The sequence below is a fragment of the Oncorhynchus mykiss genome, chromosome 5 (assembly GCF_057628025.1).
Source record: "Oncorhynchus mykiss isolate SJ-2025 chromosome 5, ASM5762802v1, whole genome shotgun sequence".
Lineage (NCBI taxonomy): Eukaryota > Metazoa > Chordata > Actinopteri > Salmoniformes > Salmonidae > Oncorhynchus > Oncorhynchus mykiss.
In genome coordinates, this window is record NC_143026.1 from 38,777,039 (window position 1) to 38,800,000 (window position 22,962).

The following is a 22,962-nucleotide window of genomic DNA, read 5'->3' on the forward strand; positions in this document are numbered from 1 at the left end:
AACGCCTACTGTACTGTAACCATGGCCGAGGTTGCCATAACAAACAGGGCCTGAGGGAGAGACGGACAGGCATCAGTTTGCACAGCCTGGCGATGTGGATAGTCATGAATAAACACCAGACGTTAAGAACTTCAACGCTACTGGGTTTATTATGAGCCAAATACTATAAAGTGAAAACATTGTGTGTGTGTGTGTGTGCATGCGGTTGTGCGTGCATGCGGTTGTGTGTGTGTGCGTGCATGCGGTTGTGTGTGTGGGTGCCAGTATGTTTCATTGAAACAATGACCTTTCTGTTCTCCAGAGAAGTTGTTGAGGATGCCCTGCCCAGTGCTCACATCACATCAGTGAAGACCATGACCAAAGTCCTAGGAGCCCCCAGGAATGGTGTCCCCCCACCCACCTTCAAGACCCCCTCTACCCAGGTCAAACCCTCCTGGCCGGCTGGAGGTTCAGCAGGTAATCTTACACACTCTGACACTACCCCTACTGTCTTCCTCTCGCTGTCGCTCCAGACCATTCTGTGGTTAGTTTCACTCACATCTTGTTCATGCTTCTGTTATTGAGTGTGTCCTGCTGTTAAGAAAAGACTAGATCTATACTACAAACTTAGGTTTATGCAGCCTTGTTCTGTTATAATCTCTACCCGGCACAGCCAGAAGAGGACTGGCCACCCCTCATAGCCCGGTTCCTCTCTAGGTTTCTTCCTAGGTTTTGGCCTTTTCTAGGGAGTTTTTCCTAGCCAACGTGCTTCAACACCTGAATTGCTTGCTGTTTGGGGTTTTAGGCTGGGTCTCTGTACAGCACTTTGAGATATCAGCTGATGTACGAAGGGCTATATAAATACATTTGATTTGATTTATGAACAGAAATGCAAATCATGCATTTTAATTATGGAAGTTATGAGAGCTCTAGTCTTTACACAAATATTTGTTTAGGAGAAGAATGCTGATAAATGCTTGTATAGCATGAAGTGTCTTCATTAACCCCTTGGCGTTTTGCATTGACTCAGACAGGCAACCGTAGTGTCAATATCGCAAGGTGACATCATCTGTAGTAGTTAATCTTGACCTACAGGGGGCAGACGCCTGCTGTTACTGTAAAACCTGACTATTAATCAGTGCTTTGATTAGAGCAACATAATGCCTCTGTTACACACGGCTCTTCATCGTAATGCCTCTGGAACAAACAGCTCTTGAACATTACGAGCTCTATAAAAAGTGCGGTATTCAGCTAATGAGCTCAAATTATTGCCTCTTTTTTTCCCCCCAAGATTCCGGAGTTAAATAGATTGTGAAATTGAGAATTAAATACTAGATGTTCTGCTCTTTTAAACAGGAGATTCAGTGTATGTGAGAACTGTAGCTGCCTTGGAGTAAATATTGGCCGAAGGGCCTTGAGTTGGGGAGTCATTACTAAGATGACTAAGACTGCAGTATGATATATATATATATATATATATGGCCTAAACAGAACTGTGTGAAGCTAGAGAGGTCCTGTGCTTGCTTACCTACTGCCTCCCCGCGGGGACCTCTTAAGTGAGAGCTGTTGAAAGGGGGTGTATACGAGACCACAGGAACCTCTCTGTTAGATACAGTATGTATCAGATTAACGCTTACTTGACCTTGTGTTCACAAACATATACCTCATACTGACCGTGTGCAACCAGGCCAGATGTATGCTGTATTATGCATGACTCTACCATTCCCCCTGCTAGTGCTAACACATTATTGAGTGTGAAAAACATGTAATGTTTTTCATGGCGATTTTCATAGCAGCAGGCAGGACATGATTTGTGTTGTTGTTTGTGTGCGTGTGCGAGATGGGAGGAGGGGAGGGGGGGGTGTTGTGTCAGAGCCATCTGTGTAAAATCCAGCCAGCATAGATTCCAGAGCGGATACATCTCCCAGATGTTTATCAGACAGAGATGTGTGGCCATGACTCCTCTATATCCAGCCTACGTCCCTCTCCCCTCTCACCATGCCCCACTCTCACCATGCCCCCCAAGAACATGTTCCCTAAGCCCTTGAACTGGGCTAGCCACTGCTGTCTTCAGACGTCGTCTCAACAGGACGTTTAAAAGACCCACTTAACCAGACGTGGTTGAAGTCGTGGTTTGATGGGCCTGGACCCGGGGTTTGGCAGCCCTGCTGTGGTTCAAGTGGAACGGAGATACAGATCTCCAGTGTCCCCGACCGTGCAGCCTGCCCAAAGCCTCTTCAGTAGTAACTTAGAGCATAGTGCCAACACACAGTGATAGTTTCACGTACAGTTTATGCTGTTCTTCCTCTTTCTCTCGCTCTCTCTCCCTGTCTTTCACATGGATATCCTCTCCGCTCCTCTTCGTCACTTCTCTGCCAGTCCCCAGTCATGTTTATTCAGTTTGTTTGCACTCCGTCACGAGGAAATCGAGGGGGCACTTTCTTCCTGACCCCTCAGTCTGCCACTCTTTGATTCTGGTCCTGTTTTTCAATAGTCTCTGTCCACCTCCACCCCTCACCCCCTTCTCACCCCCCTCTGAGCACAGACATATTTGACCCCCCTTGGATGTCTCTGTAGCCAGTGAGGAGAGAGGTAAGCAGGGGAGGATTGTGTTTCCTCTCCACATTCTGTTCAGAGAGAGGGGTGTGGATTATTTTGCCAGGTGTCTCCTTTGGCTCTGGGAATATATATTTTTCCCCCGTCGTTGAAGAAAACGTATCCTTTGTTTGGGTGGAGTGGATCTGCCAACACAGCTGGCCCATGCATAAGACCGGGAGGTCACAGCTAGATGTGATACATTCTGTCAGCATGCAGCATACTCATGCATACCTGATCACACCTGCCCACCCACACCTGAGCTAACATTTCTTTAGGGTTAGCTAGCAATGCACACAGCTTTGGAAATACAGCCACAAATCTCATTGATCATTGAATGATGAGGATGTTTGTCTGCTGTGAGTGTTCTGATCACATGGCGCAAAAGTTTGTGAATGGTTTTCTATAGCTCAGATGGATGTGATTTGTTTATATGGTGTGAATGAAACAACTAACCCATGCTGTATTTTATGTTGCTTTAGGTTTCCCTAAGGGTGGAGCGGTGCCCTCTTTTGGCCGGGTCAGCAACACTGCACCGGTACCCAAAGGTCCTGACCGCCCTGCTCCCCAGGCGCACCCCAAGGACCAGGACTCCCTGGTGCAGCGGGCCGAACACATCGCAGCAGGAACACGCACACCCATGTGTGGCCACTGTGACAAGGTCATCAGGTACATAACGACTGTCAGTAGGGGAAATTTGGACGCAGCGTAATCCTGTGGGTTCACTTCTGATTAGTTTAGTCCCTCTCATATGTGTCTGACATATTGAATTTAAAGTTAATTTTATCCTGACCTCTGCCCACTTCCTGTTATCCACAGAGGTCCGTTCCTGGTGGCCATGGGCATGTCGTGGCACCCTGAGGAGTTTAACTGTTCCCACTGCCACACGTCTCTGGTGGAGTCGGGCTTCGTGGAGGAGAGGGGAACAGTGTACTGTGCTCACTGCTATGAAGAGTTCTTTGCCCCTACCTGCACCAGCTGCAAGCAGAAGGTCCTGGGGGTGAGTGACATACTCCAGGAGACAGTATAGTATCTTTGCCCCTACCTGCACCAGCTGCAAGCAGAAGGTCCTGGGGGTGAGTGACATACTCCAGGAGACAGTATAGTATCTTTGCCCCTACCTGCACCAGCTGCAAGCAGAAGGTCCTGGGGGTGAGTGACATACTCCAGGAGATAGTATAGTATCTCGGTTTGTCCACCTTGCTCAATCGTCTTCCTCTCCAAACCCACGGACACATATTGCAATCAAATGAGGACATTATGACATTATAGGGAATTATATTGCTGTCTTTTTTACAGGAAGTCATCAATGCCCTGAAACAGACCTGGCATGTGTACTGTTTCCTGTGTGCATCCTGCCAGCAGCCAATCAGAAACAACACCTTCCACATGGAGGACGGGCTGCCATACTGTGAAAGAGGTGAGAGGTCACAGTAAGCAAGGTGTTTCGGAATGAACACGGCTTTGAAATGAATCAAATCATGAAAGTAACATTTGACTGACTCTCTTCCACCCAGATTATTACCAACTCTTTGGTACCAGTTGCCATGGTTGTGACTTCCCCATCGAGGCAGGAGACAAGTTTCTGGAGGCGTTGGGATTCACATGGCATGATACCTGCTTCGTATGTGCAGTAAGTCAGGCCTGCATGGAGCGAGTGATGGCGTCATGGTGAGAGATGTGAAATTATAGAGAATAGAAAGATTGTAGCACTGATATTACTGTACTGTCTGTCTGTCATTTCCTAGGTCTGCAGCACCAGTTTGGAGGGCCAAGCCTTCTTCTCTAAAAAGGACAAGGCCCTGTGCAAGAAACACGCCAACACAGTCAAGATCTGACCCGCCCCCAGGAGTGAAGAACAGAGGAAAACGGAGAAAGAATCTATTCTATCAGATGTAGATATTTTTGGTAGTTTTAAAAGATCGATTTATCTGATGACATTTATTGACGGGAATATAAGCTTTATATCTTATTTTGGTCAAACAAAGTGCATGAAGGAAGGAAGGTATCATTTTTCGTGAAATCTCAAATTGAAATGTTGAAATGTTCTCGACATACAGAGCTTGTCTATACTGTAGTTGGGTGAACAGACATGTATAAGGTATATAGATACTCAAGATACCCAAAATCCACTACATACTGTATGATCCCATATAATTGATGTAGTTAAGTTAATTAAAGTGTTATTTTGGTAGATGAATGGGACCTTATAAAATGAGCTTGAATGCGTTGACAGATTAAAATCTAACTGTTACCTTATTGAGGATGATTAGAGCACCCAACCCCATTTATTGTCTCTTTCTCCCTCCCCCCGAGTGGTTGGGTCTGTAGACATATGTATGTATCCTGGTAGTATATTTATTGGGGCTGGTGGGATGTACTTTTTTGGGGGATTTATAGGGGCAGTTGCACATAGTGGTTCACTGTCATTTTATGAGAAGTAGGGATTTTCCATGTTTATCGTTCAATGTATGTATTTAAAACATATTTTGGGGGATTTACTGCCCATTTATTTTGAACCTAAACTTAGACCCTAAGCACTACACAGCGAATTCAAATAATCAAAGCTTGATGGTGAGTTGGTTATGTGAATCAGCTGTGTCGCGCTAGGGGGAAAAAAATAAATGTACACCTGGGGGGCCAAGACCGAGTTTGGGGAAACCCTGGTCTATGTAGTGTTTATTGGTGTAATTCATTCCATTCCCAATCATGTTTGTCATTATTAATCATCCAAACTTAGACTAAAAGTAAAATATCTTTGTCCATAAAATGTCAGTGTTGAAAATGATTTGTATTAGAGCTCTGTGGGATGGACACTGTTTTATTGGGAAATACAGTGCATTGGTCTACTATTTGTAAAAAATAAAACTACGATTCAATCGTGTGTGTTTAGGTTGTTTTTATGTGTATCAGCTTGTCTGTCTCTCTATAGTGGTCCCAGAACAATACCTCAATATGACCGGTTCATCCATTGATTACATGATGAAGTAAATCATTTTTTACAGCTTTAATGCCAACTCTCCTTATGTCAGGATGGGTGCTCTAAATGAAGTGTTTCGACACACATCATGCACCACTATAACGAAATATTGTTCTGTCTCAGATGAGGCCATAGAGAACGGCACAAGCTTGAGTCCCCTCACACTCACCTAGGCGGGAAAAGTACAACGTCTACATGGAGACAGGGAAGATAATACCTCTCACAGGGGTCGGTCCTGTCTCCAATTGTCGTTTATTTGCAATGTTTTGGCAAAATCGCCTCACTAGAGAAATGCAACAGTGCAGACTACAATACATTTTTTTCAAATAAACAATGACAAAAAAATGTTTATAGGGGAACATTTGAAAGTTGTTGCCAAATCTGCAATATTTCCATTGGTAGACAAAGTGAAAAGGAACACTTGGAGTAGTGCAGGATACCTAACTGTACTTCTCCAAGACGTCGGAGGTGGGAGCCATATACTGGACTCCGAAGACGCAGCGAAGACAGACAGCCCGTTCACTTGGAAAATACAGAAGTCGGGCACAACACAAACGTAGAAAAACTAGAAAGCTAGATATTAATGCTTGGAAGTTTAGTGACTAGACCATCACATTGGAATCCTGTCATTCTACATTCTACGCGAGGAAAAGGTACGTTTTTGTTTAGAAACGCTTAATCGTAGCGGGGCGCGAAGTTTCAGCTTCGTCAATCGTGGTCGCGAGCTACCCTTTACGGTTTCTATAAGAATGTAAAGTGGTGATGTGTTAAGTTTATGATTCATGTCAATCGGTCGAGATACGCAGCTTTTCTGCTGTGATTGTTCAGGGGATGCTGCATTCGCTCAATCATCAACCGACTTGATTCGTCCGGAGCTGGTGTTGATGCTCAACAGTAATTGGTTGAATCATCACCCCACCATAAATCAGAATGCCACTTGATCAACTGAGATGTAGCCTCGAAAATACACCTCCAACGGGCAACGTACTGTAGCCACTTCTATGATAGACGTATTCAGCTGTGTTTTACAAATGGATCAATCATATAGCCTTATATTTCGAAACATTTGCGATAGCTTACTTTCAGATATCAATTACGTTACCATGGCACGAGAGCGGTATTGGGTGTTTTGGTGAATCTCTGAAGTCTTGTTTACTGTCTATTCAAATATGCAGTCCCAGTATGACCTTACACGCCTTGCTAGCTATCTCATTGAAAGTGTCTCTTAATTAATGAACTCTGTGCGATTTTGAAGTACAGCCTCTGGCAGAGGCCAGCACTGATAGTGCTCATTAGAGCTGTGGGGGAGACAGTATCAGTATGCTCAGACTCCACAGAGCTTTGGAGAGACTAGTTTGAGTTCAGTAAGATGTCTACTCACACTGACTAAGACCGAGTGGACCTGGGTTCAGGACAGGAGGTTGGCATGTGTGTCTGAATGAGCCTTGTCCCCAAGCTACACTGTTGTAAAGTGTTAGTTCCATGTTTCATAAGCTGAAATAAAAAGATCACAGACACTTGCCATACTCACAAAAAGCTTATTTTGCTAAAATTGTGTGCACATATGTTACATCCCTGTAAGTCAGCGTTTCTCCTTTGCCAATATAATCGATCCACCCGTCAGGTGTGGCATATCGATTAGCTGATTAAACAGCATGATCATTACACAGGTGCTCCTTGTGCTTGGGACAATAAAAGGTAACTTTGCAATTTTGTCACACCACACAATGCTACAAATGTCTCAAGTTTTGAGGGAGCGTGAAATTGGCATGCTGTCTGCAGGAATGTCCACTAGAGCTGTTGCCAGATAATTTAATGTTAATTTGTCAACCATGAGCTGCTTCCAACGCTGTTTTAGAGAATTTGGCAGTACGTCCAAACGGCCTCACAACCGCAGACCACATATAACCACGCCAGCCCAGGACCTCCACGTACGGTTTCTTCACCTGTGGGATTGTTTTTTGGGGGGGGGGGGGGGGCTGAGGCGTATTTTTGTCTGTAATAAAGCCCTTTTGTGGGGAAAAACTCATTCTGATTAGCTAAGCCTGCCTCCCCAGTGGGTGGGTCTGGCTCCCAAGTGGTGGGCCTATGCCCTAAATGGCCCACCCATGGCTGCTACCCTGCCCAGTCATGTGAAATTCATAGATTAGGGCCTAAGGAATGTATTTCAATTGACTTATTTCCTTATATGAACTGTAACTCAGGAAAAACGTTGAAATTGTTGCATGTTGCGTTTATATTTTTGTTCAGTATGAATTGCTACTACGTATAGACCAGTGATGGAAAAAGTATCCAAACGTCATACTGGACGTAAAAGTAAAGATACCTTAATAGAAAATGACTCCAGTAAAAGTGAAAGTCACCCAGTAAAATACTACTTGAGTAAAAGTCTAAAAGTATTTGGTTTTAAATATACTTAAGTATCAAAAGTAAATGTAATTGCTAATGTAAAGTGGCAAGAAAAAGTATGTGAACCCTTTGGAATTACCTGGATTTCAGCATAAACTGGTCATATAACTTAATCTGATCTTCGTCTAAGTCACAACAATAGACAAACATAGTGTGCTTAAACTAATAACACACAAAATATTGTATTTTTCTTGTCTATATTGAATACATCATTTAAACATTCACAGTGTAGGTTGGGAAAAGTATGTGAACCCCCAAGGCCAATCAATGAGACGAGATTGGAGATGTTGGTTAGAGCTGCCTTGCCCTATAAAAAACACTCACAAAATGTGAGTTTGCTATTCACAAGAAGCATTTCCTGATGTGAACCATGCCTCGAACAAAAGAGTTCTCAGAAGACCTACGATTAAGAATTGTTGACTTGCATAAAACTGCAAAGGGTTACAAAAGTATCTTTAAAAGCTGTGATGTTCATCAGTCCACGGTAAGACGAATTGACTATATGGAGAAAGTTCAGCACTGTTGCTACTCTCCCTATGAGTGGCCATCCTGCAAAGATGACTGCAAGAGCACAGTGCAGAATGCTCAATGAGGTTAAGAAGAATCCTAGTGTCAGCTCAAGACTTACAGAAATCTTTGGAACATACTAACATCTCTGTTGACGAGTCTACGATACATAAAACACTAAACAAGAATGGTGTTCATGGGAGGACACCATGGAAGAAGCCACTGCTGTCCAAAAAAAACCATTGCTGCACATCTGAAGATTGCAGAAGTGCACCTGGATGTTCCACAGCGCTACTGGCAAAATATTCTGTGGACAAATTAAATTACAATTACAATAATACTGGATTAACACTTTTGTTTAAACTTAATATAATACATCAATAAAATCAATTTTGCCTCAAATAAATAATGAAACATGTTTAAATAATGCAAAAACAAAGTGTTGGAGAAGAAAGTAAAAGTGCAATATGTGTCATGTAAAAAAGCTAACATTTAAGTTCCTTGCTCAGAACATATGAAAGCTGGTGGTTCCTTTTAACACGAGTCTTCAATATTCCCAGGTAAGAAGTTTTAGGTTGTAGTTATTATAGGACTATTTCTCTTTATACCATTTATATTTCATATACCTTTTGACTATTGGATGTTCTTATAGGCACTTTAGTATTGCCAGTGTAACAGTATAGCTTCCGTCCCTCTCCTCGCCCTTACCTGGGCTCGAACCAGGGACACATCGACAACAGCCACCCTCGAAGCATCGTTACCCATCGCTCCACAAAAGCCGCAGCCCTTGCAGAGCAAGGGGAACACCTACTGCAAGGTCTCAGAGCGAGTGACGTCACCGATTGAAACGCTATTAGCGCACACCCCGCGCTAATAGCTAGCTAGCCATTTCACATCGGTTACACCAGCCTAATCTCGGGAGTTGATAGGCTTGAAGTCATAAACAGCTCAATGCTTGAAGCACAGCGAAGATCTGCTGGCAAATGCACGAAAGTGCTGTTTGAATGAATGCTTACGAGCCTGCTGCTGCCTCCCACCGCTCAGTCAGACTGCTATATCAAATCATAGACTTAATTATAACATAACACACAGAAATATGAGCCTTAGGTCATGTAGTCAAATCCGTAAACTATCATTTCGAAAACAAAACGTTTATTCATTCAGGGAAATACGGAACCGTTCCGTATTTTATCTAACGGGTGGCATCACTAAGTCTAAATATTCCTGTTACATTGCACAACCTTCTATGTATTAATTATGTACAATTCTGGCAAATTAATTACCGTCTTTGTTAGGAAGAAATGGTCTTCACATAGTTCACAACGAGCCAGGCGGCCCAAACTGCTGCATATACCCTGACTCTGCTTGCACGGAACGCAGGAGAAGTGTCACAATTTCCCTAGTTAAAATGAATTCATGTTAGCAGGCAATATTAACTAAATAAGCAGGTTTAAAAATATATACTTCTGTATATATTTGGTGCAACAACAGTGCTTTTCTTTCGCGACTGCGCGTTAAATCATCACCCGTTTGGCGAAGTAGGCTGTGATTTGATGAGAAATTAATAGGCACCGCATCGATTATATGCAACACAGGGCAAGCTAGATAACTACACATGGTTGATGACATTACTAGTTAAACTAGTGATTATGTTAAGATTGATTGTTTTTTTTAGAAGATAAATGTAATGCTAGCTAGCAACTTACCTTACACTCACGTAACAGGTAGTCAGCCTGCCACACAGTCTCCTCGTGGAGTGCAATGTAATCGGCCACAATCGGTGTCCAAAAAGGCAGATTACCGATTGTTATGAATCGGCCATTCCGATTAGTCGGTGGACCTCTAGTAGGTAGCATCATGGTTTGAAACTGTTTGCTGCTTCAGGGCCTAGACAGCTTGATATCATCGACGGGAAAATGAATTCCCAAGTTTATCAAGACATTTTGCAGGAGAATGTTAGGCAATCTGTCCGCCAATTGAATCTCAACAGAAGTTGGGTGATGCAACAGGACAACGACCCAAAATAAATCAACAGAAGAAAATAAGATTCTGGAGTGGCCCAGTCAGAGTCCTGACCTCAACCTGATTGAGATGCTGTGGCATGACCTCAAGAGAGCGGTTCATACCAGACATCCCAAGAATATTTCTGAACTGAAACAGTTTTGTAAAGAGAAATGGTCCAAAATTCCTCCTGACCGTTGTGCAGGTCTGATCCGCAACAACTGGTTGAGGTTATTGCTGCCAAAGGAGAGTCAATCAGATATTAAATTCAAGGTTTCACATTCTTTTCCCACCCTGCACTGTGAATGTTTACATAGCGTGTTCAATAAAGACAAGACCATGTATAATTGTTTGTGTGTTATTAGTTTAAGCAGACTGTTTGTCTTGTTGTGACCTAGATGACAATCAAATCCAGGTATTTCCAAAGGGTTGACATACTTTTTCTTAACACTGTATATACTTAAGTATTAAAAGTAACAGTGTAAATAATTTCAAATTCCTTATTTAACAAACCAGACTGCACTATTTTCTTGTTTTTGTATTTACGGGGCACATTCCAAGTCTCAGACATCATTTACAAACGAAGCATTTGTGTTTAGTGAGTCCTCCAGATCAAAGGCAGTAGGGATGAGCAGGATGTTCTCTAGATAAGTGCATGAATTTTCCTGTCCTGCTAGCCATTCAAAATGTAACGTGTACTTTTGGGTGTCAGGATGGTGTAAAACTTGTCAAAAATAGAAATAGTACACTACAGATGCCCCAAAAAGTGAATTAAGTTGTACTTTAAAGTATTTTTATGAAGTACCTTACACCACTGATGATAACCCTGGTAACACTGCGTCCTAAAGTGGGACTTGAAAGGGGTGCAGCTTAAAATGGAGGCGGGAGAGGGATTGAGCCTGCTAACCTGTATTATGGGATTTGCTAAATTTTCAATTAAAATCAGTGGCTAGATGGTGATGGACTGAGATATCAGCTAATTAAAATCAGTGGTTGTTTGTCCACTCCTGCCAATGGCCTCCATTCAAGTCCCCTTCTGAGGCGCTGTGAAACCATACAGTTTGACCGAGAGAGCGATCCGGCTGGTGGATGAGATTAGCGGTTGTGTGTATGAATGTGTGTCTCTGTCTGTGTTATGTTTTGTGGCCATGGGGCTGTTGACTTGAGAGGCTCATCCAATGGTGTATAGTGGCATGGGGTCAAGGGTAATATTTGACTGGACTGAAACCCCATTTAAAGACATAAAGTCATGCCACAATGCTTTGCTCTGTTCTCCAGTCTCTCATAGAACTCCACCGGACCAGATCTGATCTCATTACATCACTGGCCTCCAGCTCCTGATGTTAGACCAGAAACCCTATGCAGCCATCCATGCACAGCCTTATATTTCAGATTTGTCTTCACCTTGGAGACTGAGGTTGTGTCCAAAAAGGTACCTTATTCCCTATGTAGTGCACTACTTTTGACCAAGGCCCACAGGGATCTGCTCAAAGTAGGGCACTATATATAGGGTGCTATTTGGGACGCAGATCCTAGTCATTACAGAGGATCATTGATGGAGGCCTGAGTGAGCTTGAGAGTGAGAGAGTGTGTGGGCTAGGGTGAACCACACAGTGATCCCACTACCACCCAGGACGTGCACCTCACCACACACACGCACGCACACACACACACACACACACACACACACACACACACACACACACACACAATTTGCCTACAGGACAGGGATGTGGAGGGAGGCTGGGCAGCTGGAGGGCAGTTGGCAGGCCTGTGTTTTTGTGGCCTACCACAGTCTGAGGCTGGGATGGTTTCCGTGTTGGGCTCTATGTGTGTTTCAGGCGCCTGGGTGTGTGTCACAGTGTAACTTACCCACGCCACCGTGGTGGTCTTGGGAGGACTTGTATGGTAGCCTTCAGGGCTGGGGTCAATTCAAATTGGAGGCAGTCAATTGATTTTTATTTCAAATTAAACAATTTAAACAATTTTGAAATAAATAGCTTATACTCCTCAGTTTATTGAGAAGTCATTGAAATGAAAATAGATGTCGTTTTTTCTCATTTTGAATTGTTATCTAAGTTCACGTCCCGAATGTACTGCCTGCCTTCTATTCCAATTGACTCCAGCCCTGGTAGCCGTGTAAAGGAATTTGTCTGCAATGTGAAAACGACTGTGATACAGGCCCGGCGGTACAATCACTGCCACACTGGTCTGGTAATAATCACAATTTAAAATGAGAACCATTGATATTGGGAGGAGAGGGGATGACCATGCACCTGTCAGGTATCTGTTGAACTAAACATTTGGTCTTGTACTGTAGTACATCACATGGACACACTGGATGATTGTCATCTCCCGTGTGATCAATGAAGAACCTACTAGATGTCCAAGACCCAAATTGTCCTGTGATTATGGAAGGCTGCAGGGTGTGTCTTTAACAAGTGGGATAAAATCTACATCTACTGAATGAAGCATTTCCAGGTCTCTGCAGGCTACTTCTATCCCTTTTACTTTTGAGTTAAAAACAAAAACCTAGACCTACTGACTCCTCTATAGAGAGAGAGAGACACACACACACACACACACACCTACACACACACACAGGGTGGTCATGGGTCTGAATCTGGGTCTGTCCGCAGGGCTAAGCTTAGCAAGCTGCGACCCCCTCACCCTAGCTTCCTCCATTATAATTACAGGAAGTTAGCTCAGCCAATCAAAGAAGGGGGGGAGGGGGGGGGGGGGGTGTAGGTTCCTCTTAGGGAATGCAAGAAAGACATTGAGAAAGTGTTGAAGAGGGTGCAACTGTCTTCCAGCCATCTCAGGAAGAATGAATTTGATAACTGTCAGGTTATTGAGGGATATCTTTGTTCATCCCATATTGAAGTTTCTACTTTATTGAAGTCGTCAGGAGGATTTGAACACAGAGAGTCTGAGTTTAACCGGGCGGCCAGCTCTAGGAAGAGTCTTGGTGTTTCCAAACTTCTTCCTGTTAAGAATGATGAAGGCCACTTTGTTCTTGAGGACCTTCAATGCCGCAGACTTTTTGGTACTCTTCCCAGATCCGTGCCTCGACACAATCCTGTCTTTGAGCTCTACGGACAATTCCTTTGACGGCTTGGTTTGGTTTTTGCTCTGACATGCACTGTCAACTGTGGGACCTTATACAGACAGGTGTGTGCCTTTCCAAATCATGTCCAATCAATTGCATTTACCACAGGTGGACTCCAATCAAGTTGTAGAAACATCTCAAGGATGACCAATGGACACAGGATGCACCTGAGCTCAATTTCGAGTCTCATAGCAAAGGGTCTGAATACTTACATAAGTATTGTGTCTAAAAACCTGTTTTCGATTTGTCGTTATGGGGTATTGAGTGTAGATTGATGAGGATAAACATGTATTTCATCAATTTTAGCATAAGTCTTTAACAACGTGGTAGGCCACACAAGCGCGCAGAACGAGACCTCTGAGCGCTGAAGCGCGTAGCACATAAAAATCGTTTGTCGTCGGTTGCAACACTCACTACCGAGTTCCAAACTGCTTCTGGAAGCAACTTCAGCACAATAACTGTTAGTCTGGAGCTTCATGAAATGGGTTTCCATGGCCGTGCAGCCTCACACAAGCCTTAGATCACCATGTGCAATGCCAAGCGTCGGCTGGAGTGGTGTAAAGCTCGCTGCCATTGGACTCTGGAGCAGGTCCACACACAAATGGTTTGTCAAGATCTGTGTGGAAGAACTTGACTGGCCTGCACAGAGCCCTGACCTCATCCCCATCGAACACCTTTGGGATGAATTGGAACGCCGACTGCGAGCCAGGCCTAATCGCCCAACATCAGTGCCCGACCTCACTAGTGCTCTTGTGCCTGAGTGGAAGCAAGTCCCCGCAGCAATGTTCCAGCATCTAGTGGAATGCCTTACCAGAAAAGTGGAGGATGTTATAGCAGCAAAGTGGGGACCAACTCCATATTAATGCCCATGATTTTGGAATGAGATGTTTGACAAGCAGGTGTCCACATACTTTTGGTCATGTAGTGTAGCTCTCTCGCGTGTGCGCACCCACGAGCATGCGTTTTTGCACACACACACTTCAGAGCTCAAGAGCATCTGGTACCAAGGTTTTACAAAGGTATGGCTTTTCCACCCATTACCCAATCCCTTTGCTTTCCTTCTGCCAATACTGCAGCTGGCGTTCCTCCCACTCACTGACACTCTGTAGTCCCCATGCACACCCAGACACTCTGAAGGAAAAAAAACATGTTCCTTTTCCCCTGGAAAACAATGCTCACATCAGTTCACAGACCCAGGGATGCAGGTCTCTGCTTGTGTCTGCACCAGACATTCTCCTCCCTCAGGAGGCCTAGGAGACAGGACGTCGGGGAAGAGGAGAGATGAAGGGGATAGATTCTGCTGTCTTCATATTAACAGAGTTCTGTGTTTCCTCATTGGGACAAGGACGTAAAGGACTCCATCTCCTATGAGTGAACTCTCAGCTTTTGAACAATAGAACAATCACTTTTTTTAGGCCTACCCATTTTTTAAACTCTGATGTATCTATTCATAGTCCCTCTGAGATTCCTAGAAGGGAGACATCTTTCATATCTGGATATATATAAATATTAGCTCTTTGATAAGAGTTCAGTCTAGACCATTGTGATATCAATAAGACTGTTATATTCCTGAGGGGGAAACACATGGTCTCCAGTGAGGTGAGGAGGAGGAAGAAGAAGGGAAAAAATGAGGGGGTGGGAGGAAGAAGTGGAGGAGGCCTCGTCTTGTTCCACTTTTTACCAATCATCTCCTATCCTTTAGGTTCTAGTTGGTCTTTGATAATTAGTGATAATCCACCCAGTCCCCAACATCACTGTGAGGATCTCTCTCTCTCGGTCTCTCTGTCTCTGTCTCTCTCGGTCTCTCTGTCTCTGTCTCTCTCGGTCTCTCTCTGTCTGATGAAGGGAGAAGGGAAAGAGCAGGAATTACTTCAGTGTCCTCTTTGCCTGGAAGGTCTTTAACCCTATGTGAGAAAACAGACTGTTATTAGGGGGAGAAAGAGGAGGATATACAGGAGAATAAGGAAGAGGAGGGGAGAGACAGTGAGAGGGGGTGTAGTTGTTTACTGTTGACTAGGGGCATTGGTTTAAATCCCAGGTGGGGTAATGCCTTGAACCTGGCTGAAATGAAGTCTGAATCAAGTCTGACAATCACCATTTTTGTATACATGGAAAATATACTGTACGATTATGCAAACTTTCTTTACCAACTTTGCCTTTTTCTTCTAGGAGAAGACAGCAGCTGTGACTTTGGATGGCCATAATGACAGACCGTTGTTTAACCCCTCGTTGTTGGATGGTGAGTCTGTTTTCCATCCTTGAATTTTCAAAATAGTTTATTACTGTGCGCTGAGTGTTTGATTGCCCTACACTAGTCTCTTATTGTGTGTGTAGCAAGCTCAGTGGTGGCTAGGTGGCCGTGCCCTTCCAGAGAAGTGACTAATTGACTACTCCTGAGCACATGGATTAGGATGGACGAGAACCCATACTGCAGCTAATAGTAATCTCTGTGTACGTGGCAGAATCAGTCTGGTGTAGACACAGTAACGGAGGCCAATGAATGCTCTATGGATAGTCCTGCTCCACCTGCCAGTCCCAGGGCATGGGTGTCTGTGTGTGAGGCTGATTGTGGCATCACCACAGGGTCTACTGTGTGTGTGTGTGTGTGTGTGTGTGTGTGTGTGTGTGTGTGTGTGTGTGTGTGTGTGTGTGTGTGTGTGTGTGTGTGTGTGTGTGTGTGTGTGTGTGTGTGTATGGGGGGGGGGGGCTCTGTGACATGGATCCCTCCGACTGAGTGAGAGAGGAATGTGGGATGGCACACTGTGCCTGCTTACCCCAACCTGGTCACCATGGTGACTGATTAAAAGGTGATGCGTGGAGCTGACAGGTTGACGGTAAGCAGCTGAGCAACACTCTACAGGCGTGGGACTGACTGAACCTCACGTCACAGCTGACCTGTGGGCAGGTGAGACGTAAGGGCCATGAGGGCCTGTTCCAGAATTGTCCCCCGTAGCTGATCTGAGGACTGTTCAATTGGGGACTGAGTGTGAATAGAACAGACTGTGTGAAGGCCACACGTCATTGAGTGTGATCGTTCAATATAAAGTGTCTCTGACGTGACCTCTTATACAGTACCTTCTCTGTGTCAGAGAGTTGCTGCTGTGGACTTCAGTTAGCGTCCCTTAACCATTAAGCAGTGAGACTTGCCACTACAGGACCCGTCATAAACAACACAATGTGATGACAACAGTGACACCGCTCCAACAGTGGGATCTGATCTGAAGCCAGTGAAGAGTCCCCTCCACAGAGGACAATACCTGCTTGTGTTGGTGAGAGGTTGTGGAATGCAGACTCTCACACTGACCTCCTGTCCGGAAATAGGAGAGGATTGTAGTAGTGGAGCGCTGGTTTGGACGGAGAGTAACTCAAACCTGTTAAAGAATGTCAAGAATCTATGTGTTAAAAGTTCCCACTGGTTCTCTCTCTCTCTCTACGGCTGGATCCTGGCAAATAAGAGACAGCTGTGTCGGAGGGAGAAGGAAACTGAGAGAAGTCACATTGACATTGATTGAATTGAATTGAGTGCGCATCCTCTATATGGAAAACATTACTGTATTGTACATGCACGCACACACAGGCGTACACACACACACACACACACACACACACACACACACACACACACACACACACACACACACACACACACACACACACACACACACACACACACACACACACACACACACACCAAGCTCAGGCAGACATGTAGCAACCAGGATGTTGGTGTGTGTTGATATGCTGTAACTCAGTGGGTAATTAAAGCAGCTCATGGTAGAACTGCTGAGACAGACAGACCGCCCCACGTCATTTTTTAAAATGTGTATAATTTCTTTATTTAACCTTTTAACTTATGATTACACCTGTTTTAAAGTGCAATTGGAGACCTAACAGGTAGCCCTGCTCATTTCTGTTGGTTTAGTGGTCTACTGACTCGGCTCTACTGACTCGGCCCTACTGACTCGGCTCTACTGACTCGGCCCTACTGACTCGGCCCTACTGACTCGGCCCTACTGACTCGGCCCTACTGACCCGGCTCTACTGACTCGGCCCTACTGACTCGGCCCTACTGACTCGGCTCTACTGACTCGGCTCTACTGACTCGGCTCTACTGACTCGGCTCTACTGACTCGGCCCTACTGACTCGGCTCTACTGACTCGGCCCTACTGACTCGGCTCTACTGACTCGGCCCTACTGACTCGGCTCTACTGACTCGGCCCTACTGACTCGGCCCTACTGACTCGGCCCTACTGACTCGGCCCTACTGACTCGGCCCTACTGACTCGGCCCTACTGACTCGGCTCTACTGACTCGGCTCTACTGACTCGGCTCTACTGACTCGGCCCTACTGACTCGGCTCTACTGACTCGGCTCTACTGACTCGGCTCTACTGACTCGGCCCTACTGACTCGGCTCTACTGACTCGGCTTTGTACTGGGACTGAGCCTGTGTATAGCTTGCAGTCTCGTGTCTCTTTTTCCTGCGTGTTTCGTTCCTTTTTCCTACTTTATATTATTTCCTTGAATACTGCATTGTTGGGAAAGAGCTCACAAGTCAGCATTTCACTGTACTGTTTACACCTGCTGTATTCTGTGCATGTGACAAACGTTGAAAGTTGAAACTAATACTGTACTATAATTGAATTGTAACTGCACTGGCATGCAGCTTTGGAAACGCTCCTTAAGCTTTGCATCCTGTTTTAAGACCTGACTCTGCTTTAGAACACCCCAAACCCTCCCAACCCCATAACCACACACATAAACACACCAAGAGATTTAAATGCCCCACATTTCTTCAAATGGTGTACTGTGAGGGTTTTTAGTTCCAATTGAGTTCGCCACTCTGAAAACACATCCATCACATATTATGTTGAATCTCCTTTGAAGAACCAATACCGACTGAGCGACTTTGTTCTAAATTCCCTGGCTATGTCTTGGAGTGTAGTTACAACGAATCCCCACGTTCGTCCGCTAACTTATTTTGACAGCAAGTGCCATTCTGACTGCAGGGAGAGACGGGGAAAACAGATGAAATCTATTTCTCTCCCGCTCACGTTATTCGCCTGCCAAACCCCTCTGTTTTTGATGACAGATTCAAATGGATTTCGCGTGTGCTTTTTAGATACGTACAGGGCAGAGGGCGATCTGAGCCGTACCTGGACTGGCTACGGTTGTCTGCATGGAAATGTGATGACATCAAAGCTTTGCATGCCGAGCCCTAGGCCTCTACCCTCTCTACTGTGTAGGCCACCCAGAGAGGAGAGGGCACAGGGCCGCCTTTGCATAGATGCTATCTGGGGTCCACCCTCTCTCTTATCCGCGGCTGCTCTGGGTAATCTCTTAATTACAGTTTAAATAACATCCTGGTGAAAAACAATAAAGAATGAAACAGACATAGACCGATGAAGCTAACGGATGTTTAGAAATTGTAAAATACCCTAAAAACAATGTGTAACAGACACTTGATAGAGATTGACTGACTGTATGGATGCATATATAGATTAGATCGTCTGTGGTGTGTTTTGTTGAGATGTGAGGGTGTGACAAGTGGAGTGTGTGTGCAGTCAGGTGTTCTGGTGGCGTGCAGTGCCACATTCCACTTCACTCTGGACTCTCAACAATGGCTCACAGCTAGCACCGCACTATATCTGGAACGGGGATGGACAATGTGCAGCCAGGCAGCTTCCCTTTCGATCAGCCAATTTCAGTATAAATAGTGGAGTGACACAAACGCACACCAACAAACCAACACACACAGGTTGCACAGGCAGCACTGTGGTAGAATGCCTGGCCGGTTTTAGCTCACATCGCTGGATTAGAGAGCCAGCCAAAATAGATGACGTCGGCCTCGTGCCGTCAACGTCCCCATATCATCCTCACTCGCTGTCAAACCCAGGACACTCTCCTAATATCATTTTTCTGGAGTATCAAATGTTAGACCAATTTCAGCATCTGACTAATTCACCTGTAGTTTGTCTCTGTGCAGCTGTTGGTCCTGTGCCAGACGCTCTGCCTATAACTTTCATATGAGGACAGATCATTTTAAAAAGCTTTTAAAAGTCACACTAGTTTTTGTTGACGATAGACTGGGGTCATGTGGCTGGCTAGCTGTCGTCCCCAGAGAGTGACAGTGTTGGTGGGGAAGCTTGCCTCAACAGACCGGCTCGAGGTGACATGGCTATTTCTCTGGAGCTCCTTGTCTTTTTGAGGCTCATTGACCGTGGAGGCTCTCTCCTACATTTCTATTTTGAGTCTCTCTCATTCTTGACTCTCTCTATAATTATCTCTCTTTTTCTCTCTAGTTCTCGCTCTCTCTCTCTCTCTCTCTCTCTCTCTCTCTGTGGTGTTTGCCAAGACTGAAGGGGAGGGGAGGGTATAAAGCTTCACAGACATTTATAAAAATAACAGAATAATCCCTAATCATATTCCTGGAACAGAGATCAGCCTGAACGGATCAACGAAAGAGCAATGCTTCTCCGTTTCTCTCTCTCTTTGGTGTCTCATTCACCCCTTCTCATATTCTACCATGTTTCTACTAATCCTCTGTCCAGCTGTAACAGTGTGCCGTTCTCTTTCTCTCGCTCTCTCTCTCTCTCTCTCCCTCTCTCTCTCTCTCTCTCTCTCTCCTCCCTACTCTCTAGCCCTCTCTCTCTCGCTCTCTCTGTCTCTCTCTCTCTCTCTCTCTCTCTCTCTCTCTCTCTCTCTCTCTCGCTCTCTCTCTCTCGCTCTCTCTCGCTCTCTCTGTCTGACTGCTGGAATGAGTCTGGCCTCTCTGAGTCTTGAGTGCCTAGGTAGAGTATAGAAGGTATCAGGTTACATATGGAGAATAGCAGCTACAGTGCCTTGCGAAAGTATTCGGCCCCCTTGAACTTTGCGACCTTTTGCTTTCAGGCTTCAAACATAAAGATATAAAACTGTATTTTTTTGTGAAGAATTAACAACAAGTGTGACACAATCATGAAGTGGAACGACATTTATTGGATATTTCAAACTTTTTTAATAAATCAAAAACTGAAATATTGGGCGTGCAAAATTATTCAGCCCCCTTAAGTTAATACTTTGTAGCGCCACCTTTTGCTGCGATTACAGCTGTAAGTCGCTTGGGGTATGTCTCAATCAGTTTTGCACATCGAGAGACTGAAATGTTTTCCCATTCCTTCTTGCAAAACAGCTCGAGCTCAGTGAGGTTGGATGGAGAGCATTTGTGAACAGCAGTTTTCAGTTCCTTCCACAGATTCCCGATTGGATTCAGGTCTGGACTTTGACTTGGCCATTCTAACACCTGGATATGTTTATTTTTGAACCATTCCATTGTAGATTTTGCTTTATGTTTTGGATCATTGTCTTGTTGGAAGACAAATCTCCGTCCCAGTCTCAGGTCTTTTGCAGACTCCATCAGGTTTTCTTCCAGAATGGTCCTGTATTTGGCTCCATCCATCTTCCCATCAATTTTAACCATCTTCCCTGTCCCTGCTGAAGAAAAGCAGGCCCAAACCATGATGCTGCCGCCACCATGTTTGACAGTGGGGATGGTATGTTCAGGGTGATGAGCTGTGTTGCTTTTACGCCAAACATAACGTTTTGCATTGTTGCCAAAAAGTTCAATTTTGGTTTCATCTGACCAGAGCACCTTCTTCCACATGTTTGGTGTGTCTCCCAGGTGGCTTGTGGCAAACTTTAAACTACACTTTTTATTGATATCTTTAAGAAATGGCTTTCTTCTTGCCACTCTTCCATAAAGGCCAGATTTGTGCAATATACGACTGATTGTTGTCCTATGGACAGAGTCTCCCACCTCAGCTGTAGATCTCTGCAGTTCATCCAGAGTGATCATGGGCCTCTTGGCTGCATCTCTGATCAGTCTTCTCCTTGTATGAGCTGAAAGTTTAGAGGGACGGCCAGGTCTTGGTAGATTTGCAGTGGTCTGATACTCCTTCCATTTCAATATTATCGCTTGCACAGTGCTCCTTGGGATGTTTAAAGCTTGGGAAATCTTTTTGTATCCAAATCCGGCTTTAAACTTCTTCACAACAGTATCTCGGACCTGCCTGGTGTGTTCCTTGTTCTTCATGATGCTCTCTGCGCTTTTAACGGACCTCTGAGACTATCACAGTGCAGGTGCATTTATACGGAGACTTGATTACACACAGGTGGATTGTATTTATCATCATTAGTCATTTAGGTCAACATTGGATCATTCAGAGATCCTCACTGAACTTCTGGAGAGAGTTTGCTGCACTGAAAGTAAAGGGGCTGAATAATTTTGCACGCCCAATTTTTCAGTTTTTGATTTGTTAAAAAAGTTTGAAATATCCAACAAATGTCATTCCACTTCATGATTGTGTCCCACTTGTTGTTGATTCTTCACAAAAAAATACAGTTTTATATCTTTATGTTTGAAGCCTGAAATGTGGCAAAAGGTCGCAAAGTTCAAGGGGGCCGAATACTTTCGCATGGCACTGTATTCTGCAACAGACTGGACTGTTATTACAGGTGTACCAGGCCTAGATACAGCTGTTTATTACTCAGACATGGCTAGATATAATACCATGTATGTCTACAGATGGCTCTAAGTAACTACACTGAACAAAAATATAAACTCAACATGTAAAGTGTTTGCCCAATTTTTCATTTTTCAACTTTTTGTTTACATCCCTTTTAGTGAGCATTTCTGCTTTGCCAAGATAATCCATCCGCCTGACAGGTGTGGCATATCAAGAAGCTGATTAAATAGCATGATCTTTACACAGGTGCATCTTGTGCTGGGGACATTCAAAGGCCACTCTAAAATGTGCTGGTTTGTCACACAACACAATGCCACAGATGTCTCAAGTTTTGAGGGACTGCAGGAATGTCCACCAGAGCGGTTTCCAGATAATTTAATGTTAATTTCTCTACCATAAGCCTCCTCCAATGTCGTTTTAGAGAATTTGGCAGTACGTCCGCCCGGCCTCACAACCATAGAACACATGTAATCACGCCAGCCCAGGAACTCCACATTTGGTCTCCTGCGGAATCGTCTGAGACCAGCCACCCAGACAGCTGATGAAACTGAGTAGTATTTCTGTCTGTAGTAAAGCCCTTTTGTGTGGGAAAACTCATTCTGATTGCCGGGGCCTCCCCAGTGGGTGGGCCAGGTTTCCAAGTGGGTGGGCCTATGCCCTCCCAGGCCCACCCATGGCTGTGCCCCTGCCCAGTAATGTGAAATCCATAGATTAGGGCCTAATTCATTTATTGCAATTGACTGATTTATTTCCTCAACTGTAACTTAGTAAATTATTAATTGTTGCATTTTGTGTTTATATTTTTGTTCATTATAAGTAAGTTGTGATCTTGATCTCTTGATCTCTTAGGAAAGTTGTTTTATCTATTCTTATGGAAT

At 44.5% G+C, this 22,962-nt stretch overlaps 2 protein-coding genes across 9 annotated transcripts in view; both read left to right on the plus strand.

The window, feature by feature from the left end:
- Positions 1-5,453, plus strand: part of pdlim5b (PDZ and LIM domain 5b) — a 72,372-nt gene extending 66,919 nt beyond the window's left edge. For all 7 annotated transcript variants that reach the window (XM_036977447.2, XM_021602764.3, XM_036977448.2 and 4 more), the window contains 6 exons: positions 302-456; positions 3,057-3,243; positions 3,394-3,574; positions 3,874-3,994; positions 4,092-4,207; positions 4,323-5,453. In XM_036977447.2, the coding sequence (XP_036833342.2) occupies positions 302-456; positions 3,057-3,243; positions 3,394-3,574; positions 3,874-3,994; positions 4,092-4,207; positions 4,323-4,412 (850 nt within the window). In that variant the 3' untranslated portion in view covers positions 4,413-5,453. The remainder of the gene's footprint in view (positions 1-301; positions 457-3,056; positions 3,244-3,393; positions 3,575-3,873; positions 3,995-4,091; positions 4,208-4,322) is intronic.
- A 520-nt stretch (positions 5,454-5,973) lies between these two features.
- The window catches only part of bmpr1bb (bone morphogenetic protein receptor type 1Bb), a 110,556-nt gene continuing 93,567 nt past the window's right edge, over positions 5,974-22,962 (plus strand). Inside the window, exons 1-2 of one of the 2 annotated variants that reach the window (XM_036977452.2) lie at positions 5,974-6,207; positions 15,750-15,819. The gene's annotated coding sequence lies outside the window, so the exon portion shown is untranslated. The remainder of the gene's footprint in view (positions 6,208-15,749; positions 15,820-22,962) is intronic. The other variant, XM_090234780.1, reaches the window with a different exon arrangement.